Below are 20771 nucleotides of genomic sequence, written 5' to 3' on the forward strand. Positions count from 1 at the left end.
GAGTTCCAGAGATTCACCACTCACTGGCTGAAGAAATTCCTCCTTATCTCTGTTTTAAAGGATCGTCCCTTCAGCCTGAGGTTGTGCCCTCTGGTTCTTGTTTTTCCCACTCGTAGTAACAAAGTAAATTGATGACCTATCAATTTTCCTACAATAAGATTGGTCTGATATTTTCCACCTCATCAAATTCAAATCTTATAGGTTCTTGGTAGCTGAGTGCCTGCTTTAAATTGATTGGGCAAAATTCAAACATTCAAATGCCTGAAGCCTATTACCAAAGCAACCCTGCTGTTTTGCTTTGTATACAAATGTTTCAGTCTGGGACTTTGGATGTACTTTGCATTTTAAACCTGCAAGCACTGAAACAAAACCAGCTTTTAGAGGGACCACACAATGTTTTTTTCCCCTCTCGCATTTTCCTTACATTCTTTACATCTTCATCAACTCAACTTCACAACCTCGGTCATCATGATCGGCAGGAGCTTGGAGGGCCGATGGGCCTGTCCCTTTGCTGTACTGTAATTTATTCTTCTTTTTGTTCTTTGAAGTGTCAGGCTGCACGGGGATTTGAGGTGTCACCTGACACACTCTCTAAGTGTTACATCCCCCAATAAATTACTCCCTGTCTCTTCAAACCAGCCTCCCATCCATTGACTCGGCACAGTGGCACAGTGGTTAGCACTGCTGCCTCACAGTTCCAGGGACCCAGGTTCGATTCCCAGCTTAGGTCACTGTCTGTGTGGAGTCTGCACGTTCTCCCCGTGTCTGTGTGGGTTTCCTCCGGGTGCTCCGGTTTCCTCCCACACTCCAAAGATGTGCAGGTTGATCAGCCGTGCTAAATTGCCCCTTAGCATCCTGGGATGCGTAGGTTAATGGGATTAGCAGTAAATATGTGGGGTTACAGGGATGGGGCCTGGGTGGGATTGTTGTCAGTGCAGGTTCGATGGGCCAAATGGCCTCCTTCTGCATTGTAGGTTTCTATGGTTTCTATGGACTCTGTCTACCCTTTCCACTGCCTCGGCAAAGCAGCCAACATAATTAAGGACCCCACACACCCCGGATATTCTCTCTTCCACCTTCTTCCACTGGGAAAAAGATACAAAAGTCTGAGATCACATGCCAACCGACTCAAGAACAGCTTCTTCCCTGCTGCTGTCAGACTTTTGAATGGACTTACCTTGCATTAAGTTGATCTTTCTCTACACCCTGGCTATGACTGTAACACTACATTCTGCACTCTCTCGTTTCCTTCTCTATGAATGGTATGCTTTGTCTGTATAGCGCGCAAGAAACAATACTTTTCACTGTCTGTTAATACATGTGACAATAAAGCAAATCATTCTTTTTCATTCTTCACTTTTACACCTCAATATTTTAACAGAATCAATTCATTGAAATGTAGTGAGTTTATCTGATATGAAACTAGTGATGTGACCAGTGACACAGATTTATTTTCAGAGTAAGAATCTAACATGGGACCAAAGGTGGTGATGCATCACCCTCTTTATTTCACAGCGAGAATACATTCCCAGCAGTTTGAGAAACAAAAGACAAACAAAGAAGAGAAGACAATGTCTTATTTACTCCACAAAGAAACCTGTGACAGGGTCACCAGTTAACAGAGGTCAGGTCTGAATCAATCATTTTCTCAAAACCAGATTCAGTCTGTCGATATTCCCAATGTCAGCTCCCAGTCTGTCTTTAAGGAGATCTGAATTGAAACTTCAGTCTCTGGATTCTAATTTTAGATTGGAAATCTTTCTCCAGTTTAAGGACCAGAATCATAGAATCACGGAATTATACAATCCCTACAGTGCAGGAGAAGAAGCCATTCGGCCCATCGAGCCTGCACCGACAACAATCCCACCCCAGGCCCTATCCCCACAACCCCACACATTTACCCCAAACATCCCTCTAGCCTACACATCCCGGGACACTAAGGGGAAATTTTACATGGCCAATCAACCTAACCTGCACATCTTTGGACCTGGTAAGATCAGCCATGACCTTACCAATATTAAGCTGCTTCACACCTGAGTCACAATTTCTTCACCTAGCTCCATCTGTGTGTGAACTTGCAGTGATCTGAGTCAGACCAAACTGGATTGCGAAACAACCTTTTTAATCATCGCCGCCACAATCTCCAGTGTTTGATTATCAGGAATGGCAGGAAAAGGGAAAACTTTACTCCCCACACGGGGAGTCCCCATTAGCAGGTTTCTCCAGTGAGTGTCATGTTCTTCCGACAGTGTACAGTGTGTATTCCACACTGTCTGTTGTGTTTTCCATTCCCATCATATTTCAGAGCTCAGGAGACAGAACGATTCAAATATTGAAGGAAATTATTCCAGATGTTGTGATTCAATAATTCAATCTGGGACTAACTCTGAGTGAGTGAGCCCAGGAACAATCCCATATCTGACCACTCCCTGATCTCACACGAAACAACTTCAATACTCTGTGCTCTGTAACACATCCCAATTTCCATCAGCTCTTTTCACTTCAACTTGAAGCACTCTGGTTGGTGTGACTGAGATAAAATATAAATATAATCCATCGCTGTGTGAAGATGGAACATTCTGGAACTGTACCTGTCACGAGGACCATCTCAATCTCAGCCTTTGCATGATTTATTTCCATCAACAAAGAACAAAGAACAAAGAACAGTACAGCACATGAAACAGGCCCTTCGGCCCTCCAAGCCTGTGCCGCTCCTTGGTCCAACTAGACCAATCGTTTGTATCCCTCCATTCCCAGGCTGCTCATGTGACTATCCAGGTAAGTCTTAAACGATGTCAGCGTGCCTGCCTCCACCACCCTACTTGGCAGCGCATTCCAGGCCCCCACCCCCCTCTGTGTAAAAAACGTCCCTCTGATGTCTGAGTTATACTTCGCCCCTCTCAGCTTGAGCCCGTGACCCCTCGTGATCGTCACCTCCGACCTGGGAAAAAGCTTCCCACTGTTCACCCTATCTATACCCTTCATAATCTTGTATACCTCTATTAGATCTCCCCTCATTCTCCGTCTTTCCAAGGAGAACAACCCCAGTCTACCCAATCTCTCCTCATAGCTAAGACCCTCCATACCAGGCAACATCCTGGTAAACCTTCTCTGCACTCTCTCCAATGCCTCCACGTCCTTCTGGTAATGCGGCGACCAGAACTGGACGCAGTACTCCAAATGTGGCCTAACCAGCGTTCTATACAGCTGCATCATCAGACTCCAGCTTTTATACTCTATACCCCGTCCTATAAAGGCAAGCATACCATATGCCTTCTTCACCACCTTCTCCACCTGTGTTGCCACCTTCAAGGATTTGTGGACTTGCACACCTAGGTCCCTCTGTGTTTCTATACTCCTGATGACTCTGCCATTTATTGTATAACTCCTCCCTACATTATTTCTTCCAAAATGCATCACTTCGCATTTATCCGGATTAAACTCCATCTGCCACCTCTCCGCCCAATTTTCCAGCCTATCTATATCCTGCTGTATTGCCCGACAATGCTCTTCGCTATCTGCAATTCCAGCCATCTTCGTGTCATCCGCAAACTTGCTGATTACACCAGTTACACAGAAATTACAGAGAAAGCAAATTACTGCCGTGATTAATCCCTGTTCCCCAATGAAGGACCCAGCACCCTGTACAATTGAGTTTAATGTGTGTGTGTGCAATGTGGAGATTTAAAGTTTATTGATTAGTCACAAGTAAGGCTTATATTAACACTGCAATGAACTTACTGTGAAATTCCCCGAGTTGCCACCTGTTCGGGTACACTGAGGGAGAATTTAGCATGGCCAATGCACCTAACCAGCACGTCTTTCGGACTGTGGGAGGAAACCGGAGCACCCGGAGGAAACCCACACAGACATGAGGAGAACGTGCAGACTCCACACAGACAGTGACCTAAGCCAGGAATTGAACCCGGGTCCCTGGCGCTGTGAGGCAGCAGTACTATTCACTGTGCCATCGTGTTTGACCAATCTCAACATTGCTGCTGATCTGAGGTGTTGGTTAGCAATGAGTTTGAGAGATTGGAAAATAATTTGGAATTGAAGAGAACCCTCATTCTAAATAATATCAAATTAAAAACAGCAGCTGAGATTCGGGAAGACTCAAGTCTGCCAGGGCTGGAGTCACATGTTTGGTCAGTGTGTGGGTGGAAGGTCATGTGATCTCTCCATATTTGGTTGGTTAATTGAGTGGGTAAGAACATGGCAGGTAGAATATGATGTCGTGATGTGTGGCCTCCTGACTTCAGAATGGATGAACCTAGTTTAGAGGGACAGCAATGCCTGTTTACCAGACAGATTATACATTGGAGGGACAGTGTGGGAAGGTAGGGTTTAGGGTGAAGATCAGCCGTGATCTGACGGAATGGCGGAGCAGGTTTGAAGAGCCTCTGTTTTTATTTAATTTTGGGAAAGACAAGGAGCTCCAGCCCCTGGTGAAAACCAAGATGTGTCTGTCACAGGAGCACGTGGAGACAAACTGAACTGGACATCTGGAAAGAACCATTGTTTCGAATGACTGAACTAAACAAACAATGGGAACAGTGTCTGTAAATGAGGAAGAAATGTTCCCTGTTGATGATAATGGAGCTGAATAATTTGGAATAAAGTCTAAATGCTGCAGTGTGTGTGGGAGTCAGAAATTACGAACCTCCAGTCGAGGGCAATATTTCTAAACAGACTCACAGAGATTTGGAGATGGGACATTGGTGGAATTGTACAAAATCCCAATTCTGATACATTGACATAATCTGTCTGATGAACATTCATTGCATTCCCTCCATAATCTGTCTGATGAACATTCATTGCATTCCCTCAGTCTATCCTGTCTCAGGTAAGGAGACCAAAACTACCCTCAATATTCCAGCTTAAACCCAATGTGTACTTAGCGGAAAGTTAGACAGTTTTAGAATCGAGTTAAGCACATCTCACTGTTCAATGTCTGCAAAGGTAGCAGAACCTTCCAGAAAACCATCATTCTTCTGTTTTGAGAAATCCTATTTCCATTAGCCCATATCTGCTATAAATAGCGATAACAATAAACTCCTCATAAAATTTCTGATTGTCTTGTTCCAAGTCCTTCAGGAATTCAGTCACAAGTTCTGGATATTGTTCCATCTCAATTTTCTGTTCAAAAACCCTGCAACAGAGTGAAGAGGATCAAATATTAATTTTCTTTCTCCTGACAAAACCTGTTTGGAAAGCAAGTAGGTTGGCAGGACGATGGGACCAGGAGTTGGTCATTCAGCCCATTGAGCAGCCTCCAGCATTCAGTTAGTCCCCAGCTGCAGTAACATCATAGAGAAGCGAGCCGAATGGGCAGACAAGCGGCGGATGGAGTTTAATGCACAGAAATGACACGCAACTATGCGGGATAGTAAGTTGCAATGAGGAAATAAGAACCTTACAAATGGATATATATGTAGATTAGGAAAGTGGGCCAAAACATGGCAGATGGAGTTTAACGCGGATAAGTATGAGGTCGTGCATTTTGGTTGGAAAAATGGGAAAGTGACTTATTATCTAAATGGGGAGAGCCTCTGATGCAGAGGGATCTGGGTGTCCTCGTCCATGAGTCACAGAAAACTAACATGCAGGTACAGCAGATAATAAAGAAAGTGAATGGAATGTTGGCATTTAAGAACATAAGAACATAAGAACATAAGAAATAGGAGCAGGAGTAGGCCATCTAGCCCCTCGAGCCTGCCCCGCCATTCAATAAGATCATGGCTGATCTGACGTGGATCAGTACCACTTACCCGCCTGATCCCCATAACCCTTAATTCCCTTACCGCTCAGGAATCCATCCATCCGCGCTTTAAACATATTCAGCGAGGTAGCCTCCACCACCTCAGTGGGCAGAGAATTCCAGAGATTCACCACCCTCTGGGAGAAGAAGTTCCTCCTCAACTCTGTCTTAAACCGACCCCCCTTTATTTTGAGGCTGTGTCCTCTAGTTTTAACTTCCTTACTAAGTGGAAAGAATCTCTCCGCCTCCACCCTATCCAGCCCCCGCATTATCTTATAAGTCTCCATAAGATCCCCCCTCATCCTTCTAAACTCCAACGAGTACAAACCCAATCTCCTCAGCCTCTCCTCATAATCCAAACCCCTCATCTCCGGTATCAACCTGGTGAACCTTCTCTGCACTCCCTCCAATGCCAATATATCCTTCCTCATATAAGGGGACCAATACTGCACACAGTATTCCAGCTGCGGCCTCACCAATGCCCTGTACAGGTGCATCAAGACATCCCTGCTTTTATATTCTATCCCCCTCGCAATATAGGCCAACATCCCATTTGCCTTCTTGATCACCTGTTGTACCTGCAGACTGGGCTTTTGCGTCTCATGCACAAGGACCCCCAGGTCCCTTTGCACGGTAGCATGTTTTAATTTGTTTCCATTGAGATAGTAATCCCATTTGTTATTATTTCCTCCAAAGTGTATAACCTCGCATTTCTCAACGTTATACTCCATTTGCCATATCCTCGCCCACTCACTCAGCCTGTCCAAATCTCTCTGCAGATCTTCTCCGTCCTCCACACGATTCACTTTTCCACTTATCTTTGTGTCGTCTGCAAACTTCGTTACCCTACACTCCGTCCCCTCCTCCAGATCATCTATATAAATGGTAAACAGTTGCGGCCCGAGTACCGATCCCTGCGGCACGCCACTAGTTACCTTCCTCCAACCGGAAAAACACCCATTTATTCCGACTCTTTGCTTCCTGTCAGATAGCCAGTCCCCAATCCACTTTAACACACTACCCCCAACTCCGTGTGCCCTAATCTTCTTCAGCAGCCTTTTATGGGGCACCTTATCAAACGCCTTTTGGAAATCCAAAAACACCGCATCCACCGGTTCTCCTCCATCAACCGCCCTCGTCACATCTTCATAAAAATCCAACATGTTCGTCAAGCACGACTTTCCCCTCATGAATCCATGCTGCGTCTGATTGATCGAACCATTTCTATCCAGATGCCCTGCTATCTCCTCCTTAATAATGGATTCCAGCATTTTCCCTACTACAGACGTTAAGCTGACCGGCCTATAGTTACCCGCCTTTTGTCTCCTTCCTTTTTTAAACAGCGGCGTAACATTAGCCGTTTTCCAATCAACCGGCACTACCCCAGAATGCAACGAGTTTTGATAAATAATCACTAACGCATCCACTACTACCTCTGACATTTCTTTCAATACCCTGGGATGCATTCCATCCGGACCCGGGGACTTGTCCACCTTCAGTCCCATTAGTCTACCCAGCACTGCCTCTCTGGTAACATTAATCGTATTAAGTATTTCTCCTGCTGCCAACCCTCTATCGTCAATATTTGGCAAACTATTTGTGTCCTCCACCGTGAAGACCGACACAAAAAACGTATTTAAAGACTCAGCCATATCCTCATTTCCCACTATTAACTCCCCCCTCTCGTCCAGCTAAAGGAATAGAATATAAAGGTAAGGAAGTATTGTTGCAACTATACAAGGTATTGGTAAGGCCGCACCTGGAGTATTGTGCACAGTTTTCGTCTCCTTATTTGAGGAAAGATGTAGTGACATTGGAGACAGTTCAGAGGAGGTTCACTAGATTGATTCCAGAGATGATAGGCTGAGGGAGCTCGGTCTTTTCTCCTTGGAGAGACGTAGGATGAGAGGAGACCTAATAGAGGTATATAAGATGTTGAGAGGCATGGATCGGGTGGACTCTCAGAGGCTTTTTCCCAGGGTGGAAATGGCTGCTATGAGAGGACACAGGTTTAATGTGCTGGGGGGTAGGTACAGGGGAAATGTTAGGGGGAAGTTTTTCACACAGAGGGTGGTGGGCGAGTGGAATTGGCTGCCGTCAGTGGTGGTGGAGGCAAACTCAATCGGGTCTTTTAAGAGACTCCTGGATGAGTACATGGAGCTTAGTAGGATGGAGGGTTATAGGTAGGCCTAAAAGGTAGGGATATGTTCGGCACAACTTGTGGGGCCGAAGGGCCTGTTTTGTGCTGTAGTTTTCTATGTTTCTATGTTTAGATGAAGGGTTTGTCGTGTGAAGAGAGATTGAACAGTTTAGGCCTACACTCTCTGGAATTTAGAAGAATGAGGGGAGATCAAATTGAGGTATACAAGATGATAAGAGGTATGGATAAAGTAGACGTGGAGCGGATGCTTCCTCTTGTGAGGCATTCTAGGACAAGAGGTCTTAGGATAAGAGGTAGCAAATTTAAAACAGAGTTGAGGAGAAACTACTTATCCCAAAGGGTTGTGAATCTGTGGAATTCGCTCCTCCAAAGTGTGGTGGATGTTGGGACAGTGAGACAGATTTTTAATTGGGAATGAGTTGAAGGGTTATGGGGGGAAGGCAGGTAAATGGGAATGAGGAGCATATCGATGGGCCGAATAGCCAATTCTACTTCTATATCTTATGAACTTATGAAGTTATGAAATGGGAGCAGAGGCATTTTACAGAAGGGATTTGTGGCTGCTTGAGGGGTCACAGAGGGGATTGACTCGAATTGTTCCAGGGATGAGGAATTTTAACTACAAGGTTTAGTTGGAGAAACGTGAAAGTAAAGGAGGTTGAGAAGTGATTGGATAGAGTTATACAGGGGTTAGATAAGATAGACAAAGAAAAGCAGTTCCCATTGGCTGATGGAACAAAACCTGGGGGATACAGATTGAAGACTTTGCATCAGAGATTCAGGGGGTAAATGAGGAAGAATCTTGTTATGCAGCACATGGTAATGATCTGCAACTTGCTGCTTACGGGGATGCTGAACATATAAACAAGGAACAGGGGAGGCCATTCAGCCCCTCGAGCCTGTTCCGCCATTTAATACTATCATTTTGCTGGCATACAGTAACCCCAATCTGCATCCTGTCCTCACGCGATAATCTAAACCCCACCCTTGCTTACCAATAAACTATCCAGCACTGAGGTAAAAATATTCAAAGACTCTCTTTCCACCTTCTATTCAGGAATGATTTTCGGAGACGCACGATCCTCTGGCTGAAGTATTTTGCCCCTTTTCTGTTTTAACTGGGCGACCCCTTATTTTTAAACAGTGATCCCGAGATTCTCCATCAGAGGAAATATTCTTTCCACATCCAGCCTGTCAATACCTCACAGGATTTTATATGTTTCTATCAAGTTGCCTCTTACGCTTCTGAATTCCAGTGGATGGATACAAGTCTGTCCAAACTTTCCTCACTGCACAACTCACCCATTCCAGATACCAACCTAGTAAACTTCCTCTGAACTGCTTCCTCCACATTTACACCCTTCCGTAAATAAGGTGACCAAAGCGGTACACACTACTCCAGATGTGCTCGAACTAATATATTTGAAGCATAATGTCCCTACTTTTGTCTCCAATTCCCTTTGCAATAAATGATCACATTCTCTGAGCTTTCCTAAATACTTGCCGTAGCGGCATACTCAATCTTTGTGATTCTTGCACTAGGACACCCAGATCCTTCTGCACCTCTGAGCTCCGTAATCTCTCACCATTTAAATATTCCACTTCTTTTTTATTCTTCCTGCCAAGATGGACAATTCCACATTTTCCCCACATCATACAGTGTTGTTCAGCTCACCCCCTATCCGATCTATGGGTGGGATTTTCCTCCCTCTCCACGGTGTGTTCTACAGCGGTGGAGGGTGGCTCGCCAGTGCTCGTGAGATCGCGTCAGCGCGACTGGAAAATCCCGCCCATAATCTTTTTGCAGCCTCCTTACATCCTCTTCACAACTTACTTTCCTACCTATCTTTATTTCTTCAATCGATAACCATCCCTTAAATCCCCTCAACCAAGTCATTGATATAAATTGTAAACAGTTGTGGTCCCAGCACTGAGTCCTGTAGCACAGCACTCGTTATATCTTGAAGCAGAGCCATTGATGCCCCTGCTCTGCTCCCTGTTAGCCAGATACATTTCCATTCATTTCAATATGTTCCACCTCCTATTCCATGAGCTTTTATTTTACACAATAACGTTTGATGCAGCATTTCACCAAATGCTTTCTGCAAATCTAAGTGCAGTACATCCACTGGTTCCCCTTTATCCACAGCACATGTTACCTCCTCAAAGAACTCCAATTACTTGTCAAACACAATTTCCATTGGACAAAACAATGTTACCTTTTCCCGATTACATTGGGTTTATCTAACTGCCCTGCTATAACTTCTTTAATAACAGCTTCTAACAATTTCCCCGCAACAGATGTTCAGTAAACTGACCTGTCGTTCCCTGTTTCCAATCACCCTCCCTGTTAGAAAAAATGGACCGAGATTTGCATTTCTCCAATCAACTGAGACCTTCCCCAAATCTGGGCTGCAGGGATGAATGAAGGTTATGGGATGGACTGGATTGCTCTCCAGCAGGGCTGGTCTCACTGGGGCAAACTGCCTCTTTCTGTGCAGGAATGACTCACTGAGTTCAATGATCCTCTACTCTACTCACTTTAGCCCTGCCTTTTGGAGAAAAGTCCCTCAGCCACATCCTTCCTTCCACAAGGTCCGATTTTCAAAAGTAAATTTGGGACAGTGAGTGAGACAAATAGGTGTCCTGAAGGGATCACCGGCGTCTTCCCAGTTTATAGAGGGAACCGACTCCATATGAACCTGGGAATGTGAATGTGGAGGTCTGACTGTCACCTCAGAAGCAGGAGCTGCAGATTGTGAGACAAGAACCGCTCCATGACACCATTAATATTGACCAATATCCCCATGTGACAGGATGAGTCTGTTAATCACTGTCTGACTCTCGTGGCAGAATTCTCCCGAGACCCTGCTGGCGTGTTCGATGGTGGGCTTTGGGTGGGGGGGGGGTGCGGTGGGGAGCTGGGTGGGGGGAAATACCAGAGGCCCAGAAATCAGTTTCATGCCGGCGTGAATTTACAGCAGGATCTTCCGTTAGTGCCCCCCATGGCAGATCACAAAAACCCACCAGAGGCTGGCGTGAGCCTCATTGGCCGGTAAGTGCAGCTGAGTCCACGAAAAGATCAGCCATGATCTTATTGAATGGCGGGGCAGGCTCGAGGGGCCAGATGGCCTACTCCTGCTCCTAGTTCTTATGTTCTTATAGAACCATAGAACATTACAGCACAGAAACAGGCCTTTTGGCCCTTCTTGGCTGTGCCGAACCATTTTTCTGCCTGGTCCCACTGACCTGCACCTGGACCATATCCCTCCACACCCCTCTTATCTATGTACCTGTCCAAGTTTTTCTTTAATGTTAAAAGTGAGCCCGCATTCACCACTTCATCTGGCAGCTCATTCCACACTCCCACCACTCTCTGTGTGAAGAAACCCCCCTAATATTCCCTTTAAACTTTTCCCCCTTCACCCTTAACCCATGTCCTCTAGTTTTTTTCTCCCCGAGCCTCAGTGGAAAAAGCCTACTTGCATTCACTCTATCTATACCCATCATAATTTTATACACCTCTATCAAATCTCCCCTCATTCTTCTACGCTCCAGGGAATAAAGTCCCAACCTATTCAACCTTTCTCTGTAACTCAGCTTCTCAAGTCCCGGCAACATCCTTGTAAACCTTCTCTGCACTCTTTCAACCTTATTAATATCCTTCCTGTAATTAGGTGACCAAAACTGCACACAATACTCTAAATTCGGCCTCACCAATGTCTTATACAACCTCACAATAACATTCCAACTCTTATACTCAATACTTTGATTCATAAAGGCCAATGTATCAAAAGCACTCTTTACGACCCTACCTACCTGATATGTTCTGATGTTCTTATGTTCTTATCTGTTAATGGGGTGTAGGTCCTACCACCCCCAATGCCAGATTCCCCGCAGCTCTGGCAGGAAAACACACCAGTGTGAAAAACATGATGAATAATGTATTGTCCCAATGTCGGGATGCCTGTGACTGTTACGGAGTCCAGGATGGAGGCCGTCTACAACCCTGGACCACCACAGCAGTGGGGTGGGGAAAGACGTGCACTTGGACCTTCCAGATTAGGTGTCCTGGAGGGGACTCCATCGTCCAGCCTCAGATTGTTCTGGGAGATCTAAGGAGGTTCTCAGGAGGTAGGCCTCCCAGTCTCAGAGGGCTCCCGGAGATCTATATTCATTCTCAGGAGGTCCGCATTCTTTCTTCAACAGTGGGTCAGTGGTGTTGGACATCTTTTCAATCTGGCATTAGGACAAGATGACAGACTACACGGTATCGCGGCCTAACCCACTACTGAATATGGTGTAAAACACCCTGGTGAATAATTAAAGTTTATTTATTCGTCACAAGTAGGCTTACATTAACACAGCAATGAACTTACTGTGAAAATCCACTAGTCGCCACACTCCAGCGCCTGTTCGGGGACACTGAGGGAGAATTTAGCATGGCCACTCCACCTAACCTGCATATCTTTGGACTGTGGGAGGAAACCGGAGCACATGGAGGAAACCCTCGCAGACACGGGGAGGACAGGCAGACACCGCACAGACAGTGAGCCAAGCCGGGAAATTTAACCTGGGTCCCTGGTGTTGTGAGGCAGCAGTGCTAACCACTGCGCCACCCCTAATGCATCTGGGACCAGAAAACTTGGCGTGTTTTCTGGACTGACCCCAGCCAGGGCGCTGTGTCCCAAAAAGGGAGAATTCCACCCCAGGTTGAGTGATGTTGACACAGGAGTTGACATCAAGAAACATTAATCACAATTTATCAGTCACTAAACTCACTTGATATAGAACCATTCAGGACGGCTTCCTCCTATTCTAACTGTTTCATCCAATGGTTCAGGTATACATTTGAGTTCAGGAACTAAAAGAAGAAATACACTGAATCTTGGTTGTAGTTCACCATTTTTCAATGTCCCAAGAATTCCCCAAGGTGCAGAGACAGGAACAGCTGTACCTGTGGACAGAGAAACACACTGTTACAGCATTTAACCAGGTGATATCTGTGACATTGCTCATCGTGAGTCAGAAGATACAGGTGAGGTCACAGGTGGACTTTACTGAGATGTGGAAAATGTGATATGACGGTAAGGGAATATGCAAATGAGCAAGTAGCCAGGATGTAGAGCATGTGACCAGCAGCCATTAGTGTGTGTAGAACGGGAGCTGTGCTGTCCCTGTGAGTAGTGCTAGCTGGGTTCAGAAAGTTGTCCTGTGTGTTGTGCCATCCTGTCTCGTATCTTCCAATAAACCAAACCTACATTGAGGGCAGAGTTCTCTCATTTTGAGAGTAAGTGTGATGGTGAGCGGGTCTGGCAGCGCCGGGCCCTCAATGGCAGATTCCCGTACCAGATTCAGTGTTTGGAATCTCATTAATTATGCACGGGCGAGTTCCCCTCCACATCTCCTGGTGGGCCAACGGCTGATTTGTTCGTCCGCCCTTCGTCAGCTGACGGGTTTGAAGGACCCAGCATCATATTTAAATACTGTCCCAGCACAATTGTTTTGCTCTGTAGTACTGGAGGCTTGTGCTCCAGAACTTGCCATAAGACCAGAAGACCATAAGATATAGGAGCTGGATTCGGCCATTCAGCCCATCGGGTCTGTTCCGCCATTCAATCATGGCTGATATGATTCTCATCCCCATTCTCCTTCCTTCTCCCTGAAACCATTGATCACCTTATTGATCAAGAACACATCTATCTCTGTCTTAAAGACACTAAATGACCCGGCCTCCACAGCTCTCTGTGGCAATGAGTTCCACAGATTCACCAGCCTCTGGCTGAAGAAATTCCTCCTCATCTCAGTTTTAAAGGATGCCCTGACTGCTGAAGGTAAACATGCCATATGTTTTCTTCACCACCTTTTCCACCTGTGCTGCCACTTTTAAGGATCTGTGGACCTGTACTCCCAGATCTCTCTGTGTGTTGATGGTTCTGCCATTTATTTTATAGCTCCCACCTGAATTGGATCTACCAAAATGAAACAGCTCGCATTTGCCTGGATTAAATTCCATCTGCCATTTCTCCGCCCAATTTTCCAGCCTATCTATATCCTGCTGTATTCTCTGACAATCTTCATCACTATCTGCAACTCTACCAATCTTAGTATCATCCGCAAACTTGCTAATCAGACCAGCTACGTTTTTTTCCAAGTCATTTATATATATTACAAACACCAGAGGTCCCAGCACTGATCCCTGCGGAACACCACTAATTACAGACCTCCATTCAAAAAAACACCCTTCCACCGCTACCCTCTGTCTTCTATAACCAAGTAAGAAGTTTAACAACACCAGGTTAAAGTCCAACAGGTTTATTTGGTAGCAAAAGCCACACAAGCTTTCGGAGCTCTTAGCCCCTTCTTCAGGTGAGTGGGAATTCTGTTCACAAACAGAGCTTATAAAGACACAGACTCAATTTACATGAATAATGGTTGGAATGCAAATACTTACAACTAATCAAGTCTTTAAGAGACGAAACAATGTGAGTGGAGAGAGCATCAAGACAGGCCAAAAAAATGTGTATTGTCTCCAGACAAGACAGCCAGTGAAACTCTGCAGGTCCACGCAACTCTGGGAGTTACAAATAGTGTGACATGAACCCAATATCCCGGTTGAGGCCGTCCTCGTGTGTGCGGAACTTGGCTATCAGTTTCTGCTCAGCGACTCTGCGCTGTCGTGTGTCGCGAAGGCCGCCTTGGAGAACGCTTACCCGAATATCAGAGGCTGAATGCCCATGACCGCTGAAGTGCTCCCCAACAGGAAGAGAACAGTCTTGCCTGGTGATTGTCGAGCGGTGTTCATTCATCCGTTGTCGCAGCGTCTGCATAGTTTCCCCAATGTACCATGCCTCGGGACATCCTTTCTTGCAGCGTATCAGGTAGACAACGTTGGCCGAATTGCAAGAGTATGTACCGTGTACCTGGTGGATGGTGTTCTCACGTGAGATGATGGCATCTGTGTCGATGATCCGGCACGTCTTGCAGAGGTTGCTGTGGCAGGGTTGTGTGGTGTCATGGTCACTGTTCTCCTGAAGGCTGGGTAGTTTGCTGCACCGACCTCCTCAGAAGACAAACACGGGACACAGTGGACAGAGTACCCTTCGTTGTCCAGTACTTCCCCGGAGCGGAGAAGCTACGGCATCTCCTCCGGAGCCTTCAACATGTCATTGATGAAGACGAACATCTCGCCAAGGCCATCCCCACACCCCCACTTCTTGCCTTCAAACAACCGCACAACCTCAAACAGACCATTGTCCGCTGCAAGAAAGGATGTCCCGAGGCATGGTACATTGGAGAAACTATGCAGACGCTGCGACAACGGATGAATGAACACCGCTCGACAATCACCAGGCAAGACTGTTCTCTTCCTGTTGGGGAGCACTTCAGCGGTCACGGGCATTCAGCCTCTGATATTCGGGTAAGCGTTCTCCAAGGCGGCCTTCGCGACACACGACAGCGCAGAGTCGCTGAGCAGAAACTGATAGCCAAGTTCTGCACACACGAGGACGGCCTCAACTGGGATATTGGGTTCATGTCACACTATTTGTAACTCCCACAGTTGCGTGGACCTGCAGAGTTTCACTGGCTGTCTTGTCTGGAGACAATACACATATTTTTTGCCTGTCTTGATGCTCTCTCCACTCACATTGTTTCGTCTCTTAAAGACTTGATTAGTTGTAAGTATTTGTATTCCAACCATTATTCATGTAAATTGAGTCTGTGTCTTTATAAGCTCTGTTTGTGAACAGAATTCCCACTCACCTGAAGAAGGGGCTAAGAGCTCCGAAAGCTTGTGTGGCTTTTGCTACCAAATAAACCTGTTGGACTTTAACCTGGTGTTGTTAAACTTCTTACTGTGTTTACCCCAGTCCAACGCCGGCATCTCCACATCACTTCTATAACCAAGCCAGTTCTGAATCCCTCTTGTTAGGTATGTTGGTCTTCAGAGCGAGAGGATTTGAGTACAGGAGCAGGGATATTTTGCTGTAGTTGCATGGGGCCTTGATGAGACCACACCTGGAATATTTTGTGCAGTTTTGGTCTCAGTATCTGAGGAAGGATGTTCTTGCTTCAGAGGGAGTGAAAGAAGGTTTACCAGGCTGATTCCTGGGGTGGTGGGACTGACATACGAGGAGTGATTAAGTCGATAAGGATTATATTCACTGGAATTTAGAAGAATGAGGAGGGATCTGATGGAAACCTATAATGTTTATGTTTCTATGTTATACAGTAATTTGTAAAACACCTTTTAAAAGAGTGCAGACATAACATCAACTGTACAGCCCTCATCCGCAATTAACCATTAAATATCTGAATGAGGTTAGTCACACACGGTTTCTCTTGAACACGGCAGAATTTGCTGCCACTGAGCCTCAGTCAGGAGGCCGTGTTCCAGCAGCATCCAGGAATCTGACAGAGATGCAGTGTATCAGCTTCCACAAGGGGACATGTCCACTCCAATAGTGGCATTCATGCCTGGAAAAGAGCCCTGATTACACTGGGAAAATGCAGCAGGCACAGCTGGAGTCAGGACATGAGTTTGGAATCCCATTCCCTGCACACGTGGGAAACCTTCCCAGACTCTGGGAGCATAAAGCCTGCAAGGAGCAAAGAAGTCACCCAAGTGTCCCTTCAACCCACTGGTAACGTGTGAACGAGGAACGCTCTGGGATTGACGATAGCGGAATTCTTTGGTCAGTGTGTCAGTCTGTCCAGAAAGTTTCAAACGTGACAGGTTAAAGAGCGAATGGTTGTTTATATTCTGTTGTTATTTTGAAGGAACACCTGACATACCTGCATCATTGCCAAAATGTGAATAATTGAAAAGTTTCTCCAGGCCGACCTGGAAAGCATCATCATCCCTTCCATCAACCACGGTTTCAACCCACTGGCGATCGTCAAATTCCACTGTATCATATTTCTAATAGAAGGAAATAAAATCTATGACCACATGACACAACTGAAGTCACATCAAAATACATCCGTGTTGAGGGGACTGTCCTTGGTTCCCCGGTTTGGGAGCAGTATTCATGGCCTGATTGACTGAGTTTATAAACAGATTTGGAGTTTTTGATGGAATTCTCAGCATCACTATTTCCAGATTCATTTTCCTTCCCCTAGTCACAGAGATTTACAGCATGGAAACAGGCCCTTCGGCCCAACTTGTCCATGCCGCCCTTCTTTTTTTAAACCCTTAAGCTAATCCCAACTGCCCGCATTTGGCCCATATCCCTCTATACCCATCGTACCCATGTAACTGTCTAAATGCTTTTTAAAAGACAAAATTGTAGCCGCCTCTACTACTGCCTCTGGCAGCTTGTTCCAGACACTCACCATGAGTGAGGTTTCAGGGTGGAGGGGGCGATCTCAGCAAGCTCTGCATTCACACACACATTTAATAGCATTCACTCCAAACCCGAGCGAGAGTGTTCCAGATGTCCACCCCCCTGCCCGGCACCGCTCCCCCCCCCCCCCCCCTGCCGTCAGCCAGCCCGGCCCCAACCCCGCCCCCCGGCCAGCCAGCCCGGCACCCACCCCCCCCCCCCCCCGGACAGCCTGCCCGGCACCCCCCTCCCCTCCCTCCCCTGACAGCCAGCCCGGCACCCCCCCCCCCCGACAGCCAGCCCGGCACCCCCCCCCCCTCCCGGACAGCCAGCCCGGCACCCCCCCCCCCCCCTGCCGTCAGCCAGCCCGGCCCCAACCCCGCCCCCCGGCCAGCCAGCCCGGCACCCACCCCCCCCCCCCCCCCCGGACAGCCTGCCCGGCACCCCCCTCCCCTCCCTCCCCTGACAGCCAGCCCGGCACCCCCCCCCCCCGACAGCCAGCCCGGCACCCCCCCCCCCCTCCCGGACAGCCAGCCCGGCACCCCCCCCCCCCCCCTGCCGTCAGCCAGCCCGGCACCAACCCCCCCCACCCAGCCCGGCACCCCCCCCCCCCTCCCTCCCTCCCCTGACAGCCAGCCCGGCACCCCCCCCCCCCCGACAGCCAGCCCGGCACCCCCCCCCCCCCCCCCTCCCGGACAGCCAGCCCGGCACCCCCCCCCCCCTGCCGTCAGCCAGCCCGGCACCAACCCCCCCCACCCAGCCCGGCACCCCCCCCCCCCCTCTCCCTCCCTCCCTCCCTCCCCGGACAGCCTGCCCGGCACCCCCCCCCCCCCCCTGCCGTCAGCCAGCCCGGCACCCCCCCCCCCCCCCGCCCCCTGCCGTCAGCCAGCCCGGCCCCAACCCCCTCCCCCCCCCGGACAGCCTGCCTGCATTTTCGGGTGGTTCCCCGATGTTGCGCACCCCTCTCAGGACAGTCAGTTTCTCTGTTCTCTCTCTCTCTCCATTCCGTTCACCATCTGAAAGGCCTCAGATTCCCCAGAATCTTCTCACCTCGAGGCGATTCAGGGCAATCCTGACCATTCTGCCCCCTTGGAGGTTCAGTACCAGCTGCCAGAGCTGCAGTGCCCGACATGCCCTCACCACCTCATTACTATTCGCTCTTCATCCTTTTATATTCCCTCTCATGCACTCGTTTAACTTTAGTGTTGTTGCTGAAAGCCATCGACACTGAATCATGTCCAGGTATTGTGTCTCCCTTTGTGTTTTACCTCATTACTTAAACAGAAGCTTCAACAGGTTAGAAATTGGTCCCTTGTTTCCAGGCACTAATCCAAGATGAAAGGAGTTAAAATGTCATGGGACTATAAGAAATAGGAGCTGGAGTAGGCCTTACAACCCCTTGAGCCTGCTCCACCAATCAACAAGATCATGTCTCACCTTTAACCTCAACTCTAGTTTCCCATGCAATCCCCACCAGTTGCATCGTGTTGTTGGGTTGGGGAAGGTTCAAGAACTCCCAAAGACAGCTGGCAGCAGACTTTTTTTTGGGACCTTTCAATAGTTTATTTCTGGACTCAGACTTGCAATAATTCTCACAACTTTCCATTTCATCGAATAGTATCCTTAATTTACTGGGGAATCCATGGATAGGTCAGTTTTCCCTGGAGTTTTGTGCTTCTCAATAGAAAGTCTTTCAACTGAGAATTTTGGAATATTTTTATTAATATTTGCCATTGTTCATCAAGGTCCAAACCTTTTCCTGTCTATTAACCAATCCATTATTCATGTTAACATATTTCCCCAACAAGGATGGAGTGTAATTCTCACACCCGCACTGTGTCTGTCGGCTGTATTGATCTGACTTTACAGCTATCCATGGTGTGGGGTGTGCTGCCGAAGGCGAGACTTGGCTTCTTACAGATCTAACATGGTGACCTTAACTCTGTTATAAACTGCCTTTCAGAAACTGGGTTAGATTCAGTGAATACAGCAGGAGCAGGAATGGTTCCCAATTGTACAGTCCTTCACATTGTCCCACTAACTCCTCTCTGTCCCCACATCGACCCCTCTCTCTGAGCCAGTGCTGGAGTCGGAAGCCCTGATATTCTTCTTACTTCACTAGCAGGCAGTGGAGAGCAATCAGGTGATGGCAGATCCTGGATAAAATGTTAATGAGAGTCAGGGGCCAATGTCAGTGCACCGCAGGCTATGGATCCCCAAAAAACAGACAGTAAATAATTTCAAATCACATGGAAAATACAGCATAGGCTGGAAATCTGAATTAAAAGCAGAAAATGCAGGAAAACCCGGCCGGTCTGGCAGTATCTGCAGAGAGAGAAACATTTGAAGCCCAGAGCTCTAAAGATGTACCCATAGAATCCCAACAGTGCAGAAGGAGGCTATTCGGCTCATCGAGCCTGCACCGATCACAGTCCATCCCGGACTCTATCCCCGTAACCCCACATATTCACCCCGCTATTCCCCCAGATACTAAGGGACAATTTAGCACACCCAATCAACCTAACCTGCACATCTTTGGACTGTGGGAGGAAACCGGAGCACCCGGACGAAACCAACGTAGACACGGGGAGAAAGTGCAGACTCCGCACAGTCACCCGAGGCCAGAATCAAACCTGGGTCCGTGATGCTGTGAGGCAGCAGTGCTAACCACCGTGTCACCCTCTGTGCCATCAAACCATTTTCTCTCCACAGATACAGCCAGGCCTGCTGGGTTTCTGCAGAACTTTTCACTGGTACAAACATGACAGAACACAAGAAATTCTGAACTATAAAATAAAAAGCTGGAAAATATCAGCGGGTCTGACAGCACCTGTGGAGAGAGAATAGAGCCAACGTTTCGAGTCTGGATGACCCTTCGTCAGAGCAGGAGAATGGGGATGAGATACATATTAGCCATGATTGAATGGCGGAGCAGACTCGATGGGCCGAGTGGCCTAATTCTGCACCGATGTTTTATGTCTGATCCGCTGAGCTTTTCCAGTATTTTCTGTTTTTGTTTCAGATTCCAGCATACGCAGTATCTTGCTTTTAAACTCTGAATTGTAGTTACCTCGCCCTTAATGATCGTCAGGGGCTCAAGGCAGTGAAGATGCTTGCAGAAATGGTTCACCACTTCACCCTCATCCTGTGCAGCGAGTTGGTTCCAGAAGAGGACAGACACAGTTAAGAAGAGTCTCAGCATCTTGGTGTTGGTTCAGATCACTGGTGAACGCACTGAATGATTCTCAGCACCTTCAGCTCGATCTGCAGTTTGAGCAGAGAGCTCAGAGATTTTTATACTGCTTTACCAAGATGATTTTGAATAAAGTTTCCCTGGGCAGGAACATCTCGTGTTGAAGAAACGCACGATCTAATTTACTATGGAAATGTGACTTGGTTCCAACATTGAATTTAGAAATCATTAACTCTGTGAGTGCCGGTTCCCGGGAAGTCTGAGCAACCCGGAGCAGCTATTTTACAATTGATTCCAGTTCACACACTCAGGATTGTTCCCCTTCCCTGT

At 47.4% G+C, this 20771-nt stretch overlaps 1 protein-coding gene across 2 annotated transcripts; it reads right to left on the reverse strand.

The window, feature by feature from the left end:
• Window positions 1–1485: 1485 nt before the first annotated feature.
• Window positions 1486–18388, reverse strand: LOC144494065 (uncharacterized). 2 transcript variants are annotated; one of them, XM_078213641.1, is made up of 4 exons: window positions 18299–18388; window positions 16719–16845; window positions 12705–12879; window positions 1486–5152 (listed from the first exon to the last, which is right to left on the reverse strand). In XM_078213641.1, exons 1-4 carry the CDS (start codon window positions 18326–18328, stop codon window positions 4987–4989), a joined length of 498 nt encoding a protein of 165 aa, XP_078069767.1. In that variant the 5' UTR covers window positions 18329–18388; the 3' UTR covers window positions 1486–4986. The 2 variants fall into 2 exon arrangements, with proteins under 2 accessions (XP_078069767.1, XP_078069768.1); XM_078213642.1 differs by lacking the exon at window positions 18299–18388 and adding an exon at window positions 17259–17360.
• Between the last annotated feature and the right edge of the window lie 2383 nt (window positions 18389–20771).

This window comes from Mustelus asterias, chromosome 5 (genome assembly GCF_964213995.1).
Source record: "Mustelus asterias chromosome 5, sMusAst1.hap1.1, whole genome shotgun sequence".
In the NCBI taxonomy this organism is placed as follows: domain Eukaryota; kingdom Metazoa; phylum Chordata; class Chondrichthyes; order Carcharhiniformes; family Triakidae; genus Mustelus; species Mustelus asterias.